The following is a 19061-nucleotide window of genomic DNA, read 5'->3' on the forward strand; positions in this document are numbered from 1 at the left end:
AATAAAAAATTTGGCAATGCCGTGTAAGTAAATACAGTGTCGGACCATTTCCATAATTTTCCCAAGGTTTAGGATCAATCATTTTTTTTTTTTCGATTATAGCGTCATCTATATTTTGCCGGCGATCAAATAATTTTAGCAGAAGACAAATAGACATCATCTACATGATGAAAAAGCTAGAAGAAGAAATTGAGAGCTGGGGTTTGAAAAGACCTAGCCTAGAGATAAATAACAACTCTATAAAACAAACAAATGAATATAATTACTTGAGGATAACTGTAACAAATACTTGATCAGAAGAAGCGGATATAACAAATAAAATAAAAAAAGGAAAAACAATTAACCCGACAATTACACTCAATTATATGGAGTGACGAAATTACAAGCAAAACTAAATGACAAATCTTTAACACAATACTGGAAAGCTGCTCACTATATGACTCAGAGACGTGGGTGACAAATAAAAGAAAAGAGAATAAATGCAATGAAAATGATGGTTTGAAGAAGAAGCTGCAGATTAATACTAATGCACAAACTAAGAAATAAAGGGATTATAGAACTAATCAATGTGAAGAAGACACTACACTAAATGATGAAATAGAAAAACGAAAATTTCTCTGGTATGGACATATGCGAAGAATGGACAAAACAAGAATACTACTAAGAGCTTGGAAATAGAAACCAAATAAAAAGAGGAAAAGAGGACGTCCTGTGACGTTAAACGGACAAATAAAAATAGGAATGGAAAAGGAGACCTCAATTGGTATGTGGTAAACAGCAAACAGAATACGCTGTGTAAAATACGAATAGGTATTAATTAATAAATGTCCCAAATTAAAGTTACTTATTTTTGCATCGGGAATCCAAATCAAATTTTTAAAAATGGAAGCAGAACAAGATGGAAAAAATCATATAAACAAAGGCACCAAAAAATTTGTTTTTTAAATATTTTTTTAATTGTATTTACGTCAAGTTATTTAAATAAAAGTCTTACCTAAAGGCCCATTCGTCTAGCTCTAACGCAGTCATATAATCTCGAAACTGATTGAGGGAATTTTCATTTCTGATATCTGGTATAATTTCCTTTTCCCACGCAGCTTTCATTCGTGCCCGTTCTATCAACTGAATCTCGTGCATTCCAGCTGGCAAACCACTACCTGCGAAATAAAGTTATTATTTGACTTATGTATAGTATTATAATATAAACAGGGTGATCTATTTAGACCAGTTTTGAACATTACTTAATTATATGATATGTAGAAGCACGTTTAAATAATATAAGTGAGCTACCAGAGGTTACCGCAAGGAATGTATTCCTGGATAGACACAGAATACTCAAGGATATACACAGAATATTCAAGGATATACACAGAATACTTAAGAGATGTACCAAGCTTTTCTGGAAACCAGTGATCAGTAAAGATACTGAGAAAATCAAAAATGAATAACCATTTTCAATTTCGTTGCAACACGAAACTACAGCCGCATTATCATTCCAGTTCAATCAAAGAGTGCAACAAGCACCTCTACCGGTTTCGAAACTTATTAGTCTCTCATCAGGAGGCACATATGCTGCTCTCTCTGATCCAACTAGGACAAACCCCGGCGTGCAGTCACGGATTGCAGTTGCCGCTAGGGCATCCCTGCCATTTCGTTCGTTGCAATCTGTGACTGCACGCCGGGGTTTGTCCTAGTTGGATCAGAGAGAGCAGCATATGTGCCTCCTGAAGAGACACGAATAAGTTTCGAAACCGGTAGAGGTGCTTGCTGCACTCTCTGATTGAACTGGAATGATAATGCGGCTGTAGTTTCGTGTTGCAACGAAATTGATAATGGTTACTCATTTTTTATTCATAAATTTACTCTGATTGGAGTACCAAGGGAACCATTCTCGTTGGAACTTTGCCGCGCTGAGCAGATGGGACGTGAATTATAAATTATAAAATTCCCTCATCTTCCTTAGTCTCAGCATCCGTTAAGGTTCCCATTGTTTTCAATCTGGTAGGATGTAGAGTAACATTTTTGGATGTTGTTTTATGTGCTATTAGATTGAAAACTTAAATTTTCTTTTTTTATATACTGAGAAAAGTATATGGCTCGGTGCAAGAGGAAGACTGCACACATCGAGAATCAGGAGAAACGACGAGGTTAACGACCTGAATAAAGGGTATGACATTGTAAGATTTGTGAAAAGTCCAATGGAGAAGAAGGGTCCAAGAGAGATCTGAATGGAAGGATATAGGCCAAGAGCCATCCAGGGTTATGATGCCAAAAGAAGAAGTAGCAAAGAGGGCGTTCAAGTATTACGTAACGAGATTTTTGAAGCTTTTTACCCCCCCCCCCACCACGTAACGAACTCTTATGGGAGTTTAACTATTGCGTAACGCAATTTTTGAAGATTTTTGACCCCCCCCCCAACCTGCGTTACGTAATACTTGAACGGTCCCAAAGGACCTATTCCACAGCCTTGATGCACCGAAGAAATATGAATGGAAAACTATTCCGAACTTTGAGCAGAAAAGCTTAAACAGTACTATGAAAACTGGGAAGCGCTGTCCCCATGCGAAGACAACCTATAACTGTTAATCCAAACGTCATCAATTCTCATATAGTAACAACATCCAGAGCACCAACAGGAAAAGCTCACAGGATTAACATCAAACGAAATCTTAAATTCCATAACCCCTTCACGTACCAAGATATTTCAAATTCTCTTAAGAATCTTAAACCAGGAAAAGCTCCAGGTTTCGATGGCATTCAGTTAGATTTTTAAATTAATTGAAGCAAGTATAAAATAGTCTCGTTGGCTCGATTCTTTAGAGACATTATACACAGAAATTCAAGCGTGCAAAAATAATTATTGCTACCCTAAAACCAGGTAAACCACACGATATAGACGGAGAGGCAACGCTGAAAAATCTCTTTGAATTTACTAAAGCTAGATTTTTCACAGTTGATTACTGTGAGTGTGTAGAGAAACATACTGCGGTCGGTCAAGCGAAACGTAGAACAGGGGTTACTGAGAGGGTATCAAAGTTGCTTTCCTACGAAGGTAATTAAAACCATTTACTAATGCTGAAAATCAGTACACACATTCTAAATTAAATAGAAATAAAAGTTATTATAGTCGGTCAGCTGTATGACGGGACAGAGCCGGTCGGTCGGCCCAATAGTCGATTGAGGAAATGAAGCATTTCCATTTTTCGTCCAGCATGGATTTACTTGAAATTTTCACAGAAGGTAGGGAATAGTCCAAGGATCATTTTCCTTACCGCTATCATACGCTAAAACCTTGGGGGTGGTTGCCACCCCATCTCGGGGTGGGAATTTTTTATTGCATTGTAACCATGTAGTTCGATGGAAAAAGTGATTCCAAGAAAAAAATGTTTTTTTACATTTTCTTCGTAAAACTTATATTTTTCGAGTTATTCGCGCTTGAAAATAACAGTTTTTCGACGAAAAAATCGACTTTTTTAGAGGCTTTTTTGAGAATACCTCGAAAAATATGCATTTAATTAAAAAAACTTTAGATATCAAAATTGTATCTTTTAGTAAAAAAACCAAATTCTTTTCTAATAATATCTTTAGGACCAATACAAACCGATATAAGGCATGCTAAAGGTTAGTTTTTTTGGTCAAATGCATAATTTGAAATATTCAAAGCCAAATAATGGGAAAAATTTGCATTTCTCGAGGAAAACTTAAATACTCTTTTTTCAAGCATACAATTAGATCTTTCAAAAAAAAAATAATAGAAAGTTTCTAGCATGAAAATTAAGCGACTTATAATCAAAAACATGTCGGTACCTGCTTTTCTCTACGAAAAATCAGTGAAAACAACCCCCTAAATACCTTCCTAGTTCAAAGTTGGTCTTCACCTTTCTGTAGTTCCTTTTATATTTATATTATCAATACACTCAAGGAGTTTGACCTATTTAAAATGCCTAATTTTGGAAAAATTGGAGTGTAAAAAAAAGATTTTTTGCAATTTGGTATTTTTCAATTTTTACTTCAAAATATCTCCGAAAATACTGAAGTTACGAAAAAAATTATAAATTACTAGATTGTAGCTTTTTTAATGACTAAAATTACCCTGTACATAGATTTTCCGTACAGTGAATAGTTAGCCAGATATAGCTGTTTAAAACCTCTATTTACCAGCAAACATCCCCTTATTCGAGCTCTTTAAACCCGCCCCAATTAAAAACTAAGGGATCTTACGGAATTCATTTTACACAGTCTTATAGCTCTTTAAAAATCCTACAAAATCATTTTTGAAGAAACTTTTTATTACCAAAAATATATAGAATATTTTTTGAGGTATTCTCAAAAAACCTCTAAAAAAGTCGATTTTTTCGTCGAAAAACTGTTATTTTCAAGCGCGAATAACTCGAAAAATATTAGTTTTACGGAGAAAATGTAAAAACATTTTTTTCTTAGAATCACATTTTCCATTGAATTGCATGGTTAAAATGTAATAAAAAATTCCGACCCCCGAGATGGGGTGGCAACCACCCCCAAGGTTTTAGCGTATGATAGCGGCATGATATAGAAAATGATCCTTGGACTATTCCCTACCTTCTGTAAAAATTTCAGGTAAATCCATGCTGGACGAAAAAATTGCGAGCCAAAATGCTTTATTTCCTCAATCGACTATTGAGGCCGACCGACCGGCTCTGTCCCCTCATACAGCTGACCGACTATAATAACTTTTATTTATATTTAATTTGTGTGTGTACCGATTTTCAGTCTTAGTAAATGGATTTAATTACCTTCGTAGGAAGGCAACTTTGATACCCTCTCAGTAACCCCTGTTCTACGTTTCGCTTGACCGACCGCAGTATGTTTCTCTACACACTCACAGTAATCAACTGTGAAAAATCTAGCTTTAGTAAATTCAAAGAGATTTTTCAGCGCTGCCTCTTGGTCTAATAGTCCCAAAGCTAGAGGCCAACAGCTCTGATGTCTACAACATACAAGCTACTAGAACTGCTAATCTATAATATAATCAACAAGCTACTCTTCGAAATGATAATTTTACAGTCAAATGAAACTGTTCGGACCAAGTCCTATCTCTCATTACCCACATCGAGACAGGAGTTCTAAAGGAATCAAAATTTCAGCTGCATTTATTGACTTATCAGCAACCTCTGATGAGTACATTTTGAAGAGAGAGCATGATAATAATGTAGGATTCGTTAAAGACAATCGTAATAAAAGTCCGTGTGATGTTTAAAAGTTTTAATTAATAAAATAGATAACTAAATTATAGATACTATTAAATTGCCGAAATGTAAAAGTGTTTGTGTAATTGCGACTAAAATTTTACGAGTTCCCACAAAAGAAAATGTCTTTGAAATAATCGCGTTTATCTACTTAATATATGACCGGCTTGTCAATATATAAGTACGTCTTAAAGCGTCTCTTTAAGCGTCTTTTTGATTATCCCAAAACACGTCTGTCGTGGTTCTGATGTTAAAATCGACTGCCTCTCGCACCCCTAGGCTAAATAAAAATCTCTTGCATCTAATCTCCATTTTCCGTTTTGCCCTGAGAACCAAACTATTAAAATTGGTTCAAAGTTGCGAATGTTATTCTTACTTAATTATGTCTTAAAGATTCAAAGTTAGAAGTATTTCGCACCGGCTACCGTAGTAATCCCAATTCGTTCCACCCATCTGGGCCGACGCGACACAGGTCCATATGTGTGAGATTCTTATTCCGTGTTCGTAATAATAATTAAGAAAAAAATATATACAGGAGAATTTAAAAATATCAGGTAAAATATTTACAATTCTACAATAATATAACAGTTTCTTCGTACAATTCAGAAACTTCTTACATCCGAACTGATAGACAACATGCATAATGATAAAATGTTACAAGTTGTAATAGGATCCAATATCAGCTTCCCAAGGAAATTAAAGAACAGGCATTGATCAGTTTTTGCCCCACTGCTCCTTAACTTGGAAATTTCAGACATGCCAGAAATAAGATCAAGAAAATTTGGCTATGTAGACGACTGAATGACTGCAATAAGGTGTCAATATACGAAGAGTTAGAGGAAATATTAGAAAATTTGGAAAAATGGGAGAGTATTTTTGCAAATGGAGACTTCAGCCAAATGCAAACAAAACAGAAGTCTCTTTTAAAGAGACTGCAAAGATAGCTGTGGAAAATATGTTCAATATCACCGTCGAGTAGTAGACTCAAAAATGGGCCGCACATTAAAATAAGTGCTGCATTACAAAAAAGCCTCGGAATTTTGACTTACTAGCTAAAACTTGGTCTACGCTAAATAGAATCTGAACACAACGTGGTACATTTACACAACAGACATATTCACGTCAGTTAAAAAATAGTTGTTTTCACCACCACCCCAATGTTTACTGACGGTCCACTATAGCGTGATGCCTAATAACTTTGCAATACTCGTACCTATTTATCTTACATAATAAACTTTCTTTGAAAGTGTGATCTAATGTGCGGATTCCATGTCTCAAATAAATTACGACATAATATTGCTTTGAAATCAGAAATACATTTTGTGTAAAGGCAGTTTCAGTTGGTGACTAACATCGAAATGAATAATAACTATTTTGGAGTATGTCGTAAGTTTTTTATACTGTTTTTTTTTAATTACTATTTTGTATAGATATCAAAACGGTTTTTACAGCTTAATACGCCTTTCCGTTCCTAATCGCCATTCCTTTCTATTTTGACAGTCTTCTTCCCTAAGGTTTCTTTTCGAAATCGCCTTGGCGATGCCCTCCATCTATATTGTTCCGGTCTTCCTCGTTTTAGTTTCCCTGTGTCCTGCGAGGGCCCATTCCAAGATTTGTTGGGGAATTTTACGTAGATACAGTTCTTTCAGAAAACCAATGGCAGTAATAATTATATTCAGTGGCGGCTCGTGATTTTTTCAATAGGGGAGGCTATACCTAACTAAATTATCTAGACAAATTTGTACTAGCAAAAAAAAATCCGCCAAAAAAATCTAATTTAAGGCCCCATTTTTTTGACCATTTTTTATTTACATTTTATAATATCATCATAATTCATAATTATTTCATAATATCATATCATTTTAAAAATAGTTAGTATAATTATAAAAGTGTATTACCAAAGTTTGTGTCGTTTATTTGTTAACAATTCTATCTCTGTAAGTAGATATATGCATATCAAAATAAATACAGATTTGAAGTTTTGCAGTCCATGAAGGTTTACATTGTTTAAGATACTCAACTGAATTTTTTTAATTCTAAAAGCGGCTTACTCTGCGAATGCAAAAACACGGTAAATTACCGAGATTTTGTTTTTCATTACAGATATCGGAAAAAGTTATTTAAACAAGTTGTTCCAAATATTATTCTAATCCCACATAGCAAATTTCATCACAAAATTCGCACTTTTAGTTTTTTCATTATTTGTAGTCAGGATCCTAAAATCCACAGAGGAGGCTGCTGACCGAAAAATCTCACTTGCCCGATCTCCGGGCAGCGTGTGCGTTAAGCGATGTGCAGCTCTAAGGAGACCGGGTCTCCTTAAACCATCCTTAAACGCTGCTGGGCTACGCGGAGCATTAGCAAGTGAGATTTTCCGGCCAGCAGCCTCCTCTGCGATTTTAGGATCCCGACTACAAATAATGAGAAAACTAAAAGTGCGAATTTTGTGCTAAAATTTGCTATGTGGGGTTAGAATATTATTTGGAACATAACTTTTTGCGATATCTCTAACGCAAAGCAAAGTAAACAAAACAGTGTAGCGTGTGTAAGAAATTTATGGGGAGGCTAAGCCTCCCTTGCCTCCTTTGACCAGCCGCCACTGATTATATTAGTTTTCTCTAGAACTTCCATAGCTTATCAATGGTGTTATATAATGTTGTCTATTGCGAACATTTCTACTCTCAACTCATTTTGTTTCCCAGATTGATACGGATTATAAACTGCTCTTCAAAAGTTAGGGATATAGAAAATTCTGATGATTTTCATAGTTGATTTTTTCGCGAACAGACGGATTCAGCTATTTTTTTATTTTCTCCGTTTCTTTAGTATTTACACAGTTGTGCAAAGGTTTACTAAAACTTATTTTTTGTACTTATACCGGGTGGAAGAAAAAAATATGTTTTTCTTGTGTTAAGTTTGAGACACCCTGTAGGGAGAACGAGGTACAAATGTGAGTATACATGAGAATAATATTGTAGTCTTATGTTTTGTGAATATGCTGTTGTTTGAATGTCCCTGATATCTTTAGAAACAAAAAAATTGACGGTTTTGTAATTTAACATGTGTTTTAACCGAAACAAAAGTTTGAGACACCTTGTAGGGAGAAAAAGGCACAAAGGTGAGTATACCCCGATATTATGTTGTAGTCTCATATTTTTGAATATTTAATTTTTTTAATTTCTCTGATATCTTTAATAACAAAGAAACTAGACGATATTACTGTTTAATATGTTTTTCTATGTTTCACATGTGTGATGTGACGCATGTCGTCAGTTAAAACACATATTAAAGAATAATATCGTCTAGTTTCTTTGTTATTAAAGATATCAGAGAAATTAAAAAAATAAAATATTCACAAAATATGAGACTACAACAAAATATCGAGGTTTACTCACCTTTGTGCCCTTTTCTCCCTACAAAGTGTCTCAAACTTTTGTTTCGGTTAAAACACATGATAAGTTAAAAAACCGTCTATTTTTTATTTCTAAAGATATCAGGGACATTCAAAAAACAAAATGTTCACAAAACGTAAGACTACAATACGATTTCCATATATACTCCCATTTTACCTCGTCCTTCCTTCAGGGCGTCTCAAACTTAACATAAGAAAAACATTTCTTTTCTTCCACCCGGTATAAGTACAAAAAAAAAGTTTGAGTAAACTTTTGCATAACGGTGTAAATACTAAAGAAAAGTCTAAAATAATAAAAAAAATTAGCGGAATCCGTTAATCTGTTCACGAAAAAATCTACTATAAAAATTCAGCAGAATTTTCTATATCCCTAACTTTTGACGAGCAGTTTATTTTTCACATATGAAGTCGAGGTATTTTAACACTTTTCAAAATAGTTGGCTTAACTGGTTACGGTTATTCCTCTGTAAGTATCAGGTTCTTGTTTTCTCCATTCTTTGTTGTTTTTTTGTGAATTATTTATGAGATACAATTAATATTGAAAATTAATCATGAAGATTCGCAGCCGTTGTTTTAAAGATTCGTTTCACCTAAGATGCCAAAATTTTCGATTACTACTCTTTGTTCGTCCTCTTTCTTTTCAAGTTTTCCGTTAAAATCTCTCATTATAATGATACTATCTATAACTATTATCAGATTGTAATTAGCGGATTCCTGCTTTTTGCTCTTTCGATTTCCTCATAGAAGGCTTCAACAAATTGATCTTTGTAATCGCTGGATGGGGCGTATACCTGAATTATTTTCACTCAATACTCATAAGTTTTTCTGTAATTTTCTGTGTTTTAATAGACCTATTCCTCCAGTTGTCAATTCTGTTTCCACTTTATAGTGGAATGTGTTGCCTCATTTTAGTTTGACCTGATCTTCACCTCTACTTCTAACTTCGCTAATTCTTATAATACCCCATTTGACACGTCTTAGTTCTTCTTCCAGTTCCGTCATCTTCTTATCTTTCAATAAGATTCTTACATTAGGTATGTAATTATGTGCAGCGTTCATTGTTGGTAGTCTCCTATAATCCAGGGATGTTTTGCCTTGCCCGCTGTCCTTTAATCCTACCGCTACCTTGATTGAGAACGAGCGAGCTGCTGAAGATTGAAGGCCACTTTCTTGAATATCTAAGTCATGCTGAGGGATTTTGGCATTTAAACACCACGATTGTTAGCCGGGTTGGTGTGTTGATTTGGGATATTGAAAGGTATTGGATATGCATGGGTTAATAATTTCTCTTCAGTAAAAGAGTTGAAAGAGAATCAAGGCTTTTTTATAGCAGAGCCGCATCCCTGAATTAAGTCTGTCCTCTACTGATATTGTGTAAGAGTGCCTATTAGCTACCCAGCAAATATAGTAAACATATAAATAAATCAGAGAGAGGGTCAGAAACGAAGAAATCAGAAGAAGGATAGGCGTCACATATGTCATAGAACGAGTAGCATGGCTGAAGTGGAACTGGGTGGGCCATGTAGCCAGAATGAAGAACGGGAGGTGGACCCAAAAAATTACAGTGTGGAGACCAAGAGCAGACAGAAGAAGTAGAGGTAGACCACCTACACGATGGACATACGACGTCAAAAGGATTGCTGGGAATTGGTTACAGGAAGCCCAAGATCGACAAAACTGGAAGAAATTAGGGGAGGCCTATGTTCAATTTTAGATGCAGAAGGCTGCATGATGATAAAATAAATAATAATTGATAAATGCTTACCCCATTTTAGAAAATCCAGTTTCAAAAGTTCAGGATCTCCTTTTCCAATAACCTTATACGGGGGTTCCCAAGGATCCGTCTGGGCAGTCGATTCTCTAAACTTGGTCTCCACTTCAACACTTCTCGTTTTCTGATGCTCCCATTTTTTGGTTTTCTTGGTCACCTTCTCTATGGTAAATGTAGGCGAATACTGGTAGGGAAGAGCGTCCTTCGGTGGAAAATTCATGACAGAAACGAAAAATTTCGACCTAGGGAAATATGCTACTTGAGGTGAAATTAAATAAAAATATTGTAATTCTTGAATTATTTTATATTGAGCTGGAAAAAATATTAAATTTATCAGATATTCAATTTATAAAAGACCTGGAGATTAAAATAAGAATAATTAAAAAATCAGAACTGACAATGAACTCATACAAGACAAAACAAGAAGACATGTGAACTGAAAATATCTCGATCTCTCGAAGGTGGAACGGACATATTAGAAATGTAGGAGATAATTTCGCTAGAGTAGCAGAATAAACTTGCCACTTCAACTTCGAAAGCACAACTTCGAAAGCGCATGATTAAATGTTACATTTGGTCAGTCCTCTTGTATGGTGTCGAAGCATGGACATTAAAAATATCCACCATTAATCGTTTGGAGGCCTTTGAAATGTGGCTGCACAGACGTGCACTGAAATACCATGGACGGCTATGCTGGCAAATGTGGCAGTCCTTAAGAGAGAAAATGCTGCCTACGAGCTGCTTGATAACACAAATATAGAAAGATGGCCTATTTTGGACACGTAGTAAGGGGAGACCGGTATAATATTCTTCAACTTATTATGATTGGTAAAATAGAAGGACGCAGGGGAATTGGTAGAAAGCAGGCCTCTTGGTTGAAGAATATCAGGGAGTGGACAGGAATAAAGAAAGCAGAACAATTATTTAGAATAGCTCGAGGCAGAGACAGTTTCGCCATGTTAATCGCCAACGTCAAGTGGACTTGATAGGGCACGTTAAGAAGAAGATGAAACAGAATAAGCAAAATTAACATTTTATTGCAATGTTATAATTGTGCAGAATTAGGTAAAGTTTAGATGAGCAGACCTTGTCAGCCTAAGACTTCCTTAGTTTTCTTCTATTTCTTTCTATTCTGGTGTTTTTCCAATCGTGTACCATTAAGAGTGTCAGATCATCTTTTAGAGATTTTATCCATTTTCTTCAGGGGCGTTCTCTTTTTCTCTTTGTATTAGCCATAGTGTTTTTGAAATCGTTAGGCATTCTTCTTCCTTCTTTTATTCCAGCTATGCGACAGAACCATCTTAATCTTTGTATTGTAGCAAGTATCTGAACTAATTCGTTATTGCACATTTTAATCCTACGTACATTCTTCTTAGTGTATTTCCTGGCTTTTATCTAATTTTAGCTTCATTTCTTTATTATGTATTGCTCGCCTAGAGCACCAGACATAGGTCTACTTAATGAATAACCTTTTTTTTCCTTCTACGTATGTATCTTGTTACTTTTTCTTCTTGGGTCAATGTCTACTTATTTACTTTATACAGGGTGAGTCATGAAGAACTGTACATACTCCTACCTCGTATAGAGGCTCCTATGGGGAATAACAAATGACCATTAAAAAGTGTCTGCTCCCATTGTTTAATAATATACAGGGCGAGTTTCGCATTTTGACAGAAATTTTTATTCGTCATAATTTTTGAACGGTCAGATCGATGTGTCTCTTATTTTGGCCAATCGTTACACTATTACCACCTAATCAACTAATTTATTCAAACTAGAAAAAAATCAGGTCCGGGTTTAAAAAAATTAGTTCGTTTGGGTCTTAGAAAAAATTTCACCCTGTATACGCTTTTTGAAAACTCTAATATGAATTTTACAAATTAGACAAATAGGCAATTAAAATGGCATATTTATTTTTTTCCGCACACGATTACTTAATTTTTTATAAAAAAATCAAATTTCACTATGAATTAAAAGTTTGGTAAAGTGAACCATAGATTAAAAAAAAAAGAACTTTTATTACAAAAATTAATTTTTTTTGCACAAATTAAGTAATTTATGTTACCATCCAATCAACTGATTTATTCAAACTAGAGAAAAATCAGGTCCGGATTTAAAAAATTAGTTCGTTTTGGTCTTAGAAAAAATTTCCCCCTGTATACGCTTTTTGAAAACTCTAATATGAATTTTACAAATGAGACAAATAGGCAAATAAAATGGCATATTTATTTTTTCCCCCACACGATTATTTAACTTTTTATTAAAAAATCAAATTTGTCAAAATCGGAATTTTAACCTAAAAATGAAAAAAAAAATGAACTCATGGTTTAACTCGCTATAACTCTGTTCCATTTTAATATTTTTTTTCTGAAATTTTTACAGCACATACCTCTTACCATTGTGAAGACTCTGAAAATTGTTGTAGAGTTTCAGTCTTCTTCTTGTAAAAGTTGCAAACTTGTAAATCGCAAAAATTAGGTGGAAAAATTTAAAATTTATCAATTTGATCACGTCTATGTTAAACTATAGAGTCCAAAAGAAGTGTTATGGGAAGTTTTAGATCTAGACGTGTTATAGAAAAAAAAATGGTAAAACTTTTGATTTTAAGAAAAACGTTGTTTTTGTAAATAAATTTTTGTAAAAAAAGTTAATTTTTTTAAATCTATGCAAAAACTTTGCCAAACTTTTTATGCATAGTCAAATTTGATTTTTTAATAAAAAAATAAGTAATCGTGTGGGGAAAAAATAAATATGCCATTTTAATTGCCTATTTGTCCTTTTTGTAAAATTCATATTAGAGTTTTCAAAAAACGTATACAAGGTGAAATTTTTTCTAAGACCGAAACAAACTAATTTTTTAAATCCGGACCTGATTTTTTTCTAGTTTGAATAAATCAGTTAATTGGGTGATAACATAAATTAAATGTTTGTTCAAAAACAAATTCATTTTTGTAATAAAAGTTATTTTTTTTTAATCTATGGTTCACTTTACCAAACTTTTAATTATTCATAGTCAAATTTGATTTTTTTTATAAAAAATTAAGTAATCGTGTGGGGAAAAAATAAATATGCCATTTTAATTGCCTATTTGTCTAATTTGTAAAAATCATATTAGAATTTTCAAAAGGCTTATACAGGGTGAAATTTTTTCTAAGACCCAAACGAACTTACTTTTTAAATCCGGGCCTGATTTTTTTCTTGTTTGAATAAATCAGTTAATTGGTGGTAACATAAATTAAATATTTGTTTAAAAAAAATTAATTTTGGTAATAAAAGTTAATTTTGTTAAATATATGGTTCACTTTACCAAACTTTTAATTCATAATCAAAATTGATTTTTTTATAAAAAATTAAGCAATCGTGTGCGGAAAAAAATAAATATGTTATTTTAATCGCCTATTTGTCTAATTTGTAAAATTCATATTAGAGTTTTCAAAAAGCTTATACAGGGTGAAATTTTTTCTAAGACCCAAACGAACCAATTTTTTTAAGGCCGGACCTGATTTTTTTCTAGTTTAAATAAATCAGTTGATTAGGTGACAATAGTGTAACGATTGACCAAAATAAGAGACACATCGATCGGACCGTTCAAAAATTATGACGAATACAAATTTCTGTCAAAATGCGAAACTCGCCCTGTATATTATTAAACAATGGGAGCAGACACTTTTTAATGGTCATTTTTTATTCCCCATAGGAGCCTCTATACGAGGTAGGAGTATGTACAGTTCCTCATGACTCACCCTGTATATTGTAATCTTGCTCTTTTACAATCCTTATGATACAAGTATGTGTGTTCTTAGCGGAACAATGGTGGAATGTCGGTCAGTAGGAAGACCAAGGAAGAGATCCAAGGATCCATATTAAGGATGGATATCTGGAGAAGAGCAGCCGAGAAAATGGATACTTGGAGGAGGATGCTGGGGAAGGCCAGGGCCCCACCCATAGAAGGAAGAGAGTCTGTGAAGCAACCATTTTTAATAAAATGTTTTATCTTATTAAATTAAAGAGATACAAACCTATCAGCTCCTCGCACATCTGGTGGCCTATGAAGATGTGGATCTTTAGCTTGCGTCGCAGCTAGTCTATCTCGATAACTGATTGGAGCTGGTTGTCTTCTCTGTACTAGCTGGATACGTGGCCTCGTGGGTAAGTCCGAAAACATGTTGGGGAATATTGGACATATTTGCTTCAAATATCAAGATTATTATTTATTACAAGATCGAGAACGATATCGGCAAATTGTTATGGAAGCTACCCACGCCTAAAAATTTTGGGCACGGTACTTAAAGAAGAAGAAGATTATTTATTGAAGAAAATCTATACAAGAAAATTATTTGGACGACCCATTTGTGGGTTCACCTCTAAGGTAGATCCACACATAGATCTTCCATCTCAGACATAATTCAAGCAAGTTGAATCAAATAATATACATGTTTGTGTTTACCTATTTATTTTTATGCAAATTTTGCACTTTTAAAAAAGTATTTAAAGAAGTACAGACCCGGCAATAGAAAAGGCTAACGAAAATAACAAAAAAAAAATAAAGGTAAAAATAATAAAACAGCAATTAGACCGGTGATAGCATATGGAGCGGAAGTAATGTATCTTAAGGAAAAGGATGAAGAAAAGCTAAGAATAATTTGAAAGGAAAATTATGAGAAGATTACACGGCTCAATAAGGACAGAACACGGCTATTCTTCTTCTTCTACGGCACTACAGCCCAAATTGAGCCTTGGCCTCCTTTATTTTTTGCCTCCACCCCTTGCTTGTCTGTGGCTGCTCTTCTCCATACACAGAGTACTAAAAAGAGCTTGTGCGTCGCTGTTTACTGTGTCTTCCCAGCGCTTTCTTGGCTTTCCAACCGGTCTCTTTCCCTGCAATCTAGCATTCAGTGCTCTTTTTGGTAGCCTGTCCTCTCCCATTCTTATCACATGTCCAGCCCATTGCAATCTTTGTATTCTGATGAAGTCTGACAGGGGTGTTTTCTTATAAAGTTGATAAAGCTCGTTGTTGTATTGACTTCTGAAGATTCCGTTTTTCCTCACAGGTCCTAGTATTCTCAAAACACGGATATTACACGGCTCAATAAGGATGGAACAAGGGCAAAATAGAAGACTGATGAACTATGAAAAAACAAATATAAGCGAAGAGGAAGATAATATGAGTAACATTTATTAAAGCACAGATAGTTAAATACTGAGGTAGTTTGAAGACCAAAACGAAGAGTAGAAAATGACTTAATTAGGGACATAATGAACTCGAAACTAGTAATAAATAGACCAAGAGGAAGACCAAAAATGACATGGAAAGACCAACTACTAGAGGAGATACCGAAGATGGAAATTGCAAACTGGAGAAAAAAGGAAAAAGATAATAGATACAGCAAAAAAACATAATAATCTTTGTAAAATAGCCCAAAAGATATATGCGGACTAATCCACCGTATTAAATGGATTAAAGGAGGTCACGAAATACAGAGCGACCTATAGATACTCTACCTAGAGTCATCAGTCTTTATTTATATTTAAAGAATACTCACAAATTTTGCAGCAGACATTTTTGCTACTATCGCTGCCTTGTAGTGATCTCTTGGTCCAGATACCGTAAAAATAGGATCTAAACAAAAACATTGATTTGAGCATGAGCAGCATTGGCTAATCGTTATTCTCCTCAAATGGATTTTAGAAGACACTTACCGTACATATAATCATGTGGTCTATAAGGGAAACAAAGGGAAGATATTGGAGGCATAATGTTGATAAATTAGTAAAGTTCTCGGTAGCAGTTAAAATAATTTCATAAATGTAAAATTTTTAGCACGTGACATTTATTTATAGGTTAGTAGACTATTTGATGGATGTTCATAGTAACCATGTGTTTGATCAATACTTTGGTTGTTTTCTAATGTCACGATCAAATTGTGACCAAGTGACATAAAACTGGAACCTTTATCCAATAATTCTATTCCCTTATAGTTTGAGCGGTCTTATTTGTTTCCTTTTTGTGTTTAGTATTTAATCCATATTTTATAAAATTAACGTTTATTCCATTATCTTCCGGACTTTTGCAGTTTTTTTATTTTATAATTTCTCTTGTTACCTATATCTTCTAATAATGGGGGAATAAATTACTTCATTCTTTTTTTTTTTGTTATAATCAGATACCCTTTTTTTATCTTTTATGAGAAGTGTTTTATTCCTTGTTTCTTTGCTGTTACTTCTTTTATATTGACATAAATTGGTTTCTATTGTAGTAACTTATCTTTCTTGCTCTACATGTTTGTTTTTATTTCCTCTTCCTTTCCTGTTGGTAGCATCTTTGGTTCGGTTATCCGTCGTTTCTTAATAACATCTTTGCAATAGTTATCAAATCAATCGTTTTATTTTTGATAGTGATTATTTCTTTTTAATATCATTTTTTTGGATATTGGTTTTATTAATTTCTTCATTTGTTCCCATAGTCGATCGATATTTCACTGTGGATTTTTTTTTCAATTCTTATATTCATTTTTGTCTCTTTTTTCTGATCTCTGCTGGTTCCTTCACGTTTTTTCTTTGTATTGTCCCAGACTTATTTACATATTTTTGAAACCTTAAGAAGCTGTCACTATTTGCGTCAATACCTCTGTAACTTCGGTAGTCTGTTTTAATTTTTTTTCATGCTCTTTTTGTATAAGGATTTCGTCAATTTTTGAAGTTATACTTCTTTAGCACGAGGGTGAATTTTTACACTCCCCGGCGCATGCGCACACGGACAGTATGGTATTAAAAAATAGTCGCTACATCTTTTAAGTTATGTAGCGCAAATAAAGTGTGCGTGAAAAGAATATATTATTAGTGTTTTTAGTAAATATATTTATTATAATTTTTATGTCTGTGGATTTGTCTTCCTCCGAATAAGTAGGTATTATTGAAAATGTTTATTTTCATTTAAAGTATCTGTCACCGAGATTGTAATTATGTCCGAGAAATGATCCACCAAATACAAAAGCCGTGGTAGCTGATCGGTAGAGCACTCGCCTAGGGATCGAGAGTTCCCCTGTTCAAATCCTGAAAAAGTCATATCCTTTTTTTTAAATTTTTGGTATTCTTTTTGTTCTTTCTAAAATTAGTTTAATATTTAAATACAATATAAAAAAACTGTTTAAATTAGATAGGTATATTGATTTCATTGAAGTCATAATATGAAGTTAGATTATATGTATTATAATAGAAGTATAACTTCTTACGTGCGTACAAAGTACACACACATTCTTTTTTTATGGAAAAGGTCTATCATAAACCGGTCATACTGCACCAACTGGCTCGTTGTATATCTTCCAACCGTTAACGATACCCATTCCAGAATTCTGGCACACTGTGCCAGCTTGTAAGGTCTAGTGGATGGGTACCATGTTATTTTTGTTTCTTTCAATACCAATATGTTCAGGCACCCAGAGTAATTTTACTTTGTTACTTTTTCCGATCCAAATCAGATTCTAACCACAGTTCAAAACTAAGTTGGAGTCACTTTGATTCGATTTCAGTTCTTCAATAGGGCTTTTCATTAACAGTCGTTGTTTCGAGCTTCTGTCATATGTTGTATAATCTGTATAATACACAGATTATACAACATATGACAGAAGCTCGAAACAAAAGACAGTCGATGAAAAGCCCTATACCGCTTGGCTCTCCGATATAATTTTTATAGATTTTTTCCTGCAAACAAATGAGTGGGGCATTACCTTGTCGTCCTTTTTTGTATATTCTACCCTTGCAGTTGTCCAAATCTTTGGTATGTAACCTAGTGCTATGATAGCTGTTCCGTGGTGGGTGTGTGGATGCGTTGCGTGTAATAACTTATTGTCCACGGAAACAAATAAAATAAAAGTAATAAATAAAACGTAAAACAACTGTCAATAATATATTTATTTATTTCGGTAAAAAGGCGTGCTTTGTTTATATCTCGTAAGGGCTTGTTATTCTTTTGCCGAGCGAGGGGTGAACTGAACGGGGCGGAGACTGAACTAAACTACGATTGTCATTATGTGGTTTTACCATATGGCCAGACAGGAGATAATTTATTAGATCTGAAAATTCATTTTACCTGAATAGGGATATATTTCGTTTCTTAAAACTGAACAGGCCTTTTTATGCATATGGTTTGGTATATTATCAGCGGAAAAAATGTGAATTTTAAATGAGACGTATTATTTCGTTTTGAGAGAAAAGTTATTAAAAATTAAAAATTAAAATTAGCAAAATAGTAATTGAAACGTGTCGCCACAGCGCCAAAGATCATTTTTAGAATGGGGAATAAAATGTCCAATCCTTTTTGTAGTAGGGTAGGAAATATTTCATCTTCCCCGGGAGATTTAAATGGAGAAAAGTAGTTGATAGCCTACTTTACAGTATATTTTTTACAGAGAAATCAGTCTCCTATTCTAGGATGTTTGGGTCGTCCTAGAATTCCAGCTTGAGTCTGCTCATTAATATGTTGAGGCTGTGCCTATTGTTGATCTTGAGAAGTTGTTCTGTAATAAGAGCTCTGTTTCTTTTTAAATTTTGATAAAGGTATTATCAGGTCTTTTAAATAGGCCTGATCCCTGTGCCGGATCATTGGAAAGAATCTTGTGTGTTCTAGTGCTATACTTGAACGCTCCCTGGAGGG

At 34.0% G+C, this 19061-nt stretch overlaps 1 protein-coding gene across 1 annotated transcript in view; it reads right to left on the minus strand.

Moving 5' to 3' along the window:
- LOC114326708 (cilia- and flagella-associated protein 91-like) overlaps window positions 1-16254 on the minus strand; it is a 28394-nt gene extending 12140 nt beyond the window's left edge. The window contains exons 1-5 of the mRNA XM_028275130.2: window positions 16109-16254; window positions 15952-16028; window positions 14428-14597; window positions 10403-10650; window positions 995-1157 (exon numbers count right to left, since the gene is read on the minus strand). Of these exons, the coding sequence (XP_028130931.1) occupies window positions 995-1157; window positions 10403-10650; window positions 14428-14597; window positions 15952-16028; window positions 16109-16163 (713 nt within the window). The 5' untranslated portion in view covers window positions 16164-16254. The remainder of the gene's footprint in view (window positions 1-994; window positions 1158-10402; window positions 10651-14427; window positions 14598-15951; window positions 16029-16108) is intronic.
- Between the last annotated feature and the right edge of the window lie 2807 nt (window positions 16255-19061).

The sequence above is a fragment of the Diabrotica virgifera genome, chromosome 9 (assembly GCF_917563875.1).
Source record: "Diabrotica virgifera virgifera chromosome 9, PGI_DIABVI_V3a".
In the NCBI taxonomy this organism is placed as follows: Eukaryota; Metazoa; Arthropoda; class Insecta; order Coleoptera; family Chrysomelidae; genus Diabrotica; species Diabrotica virgifera.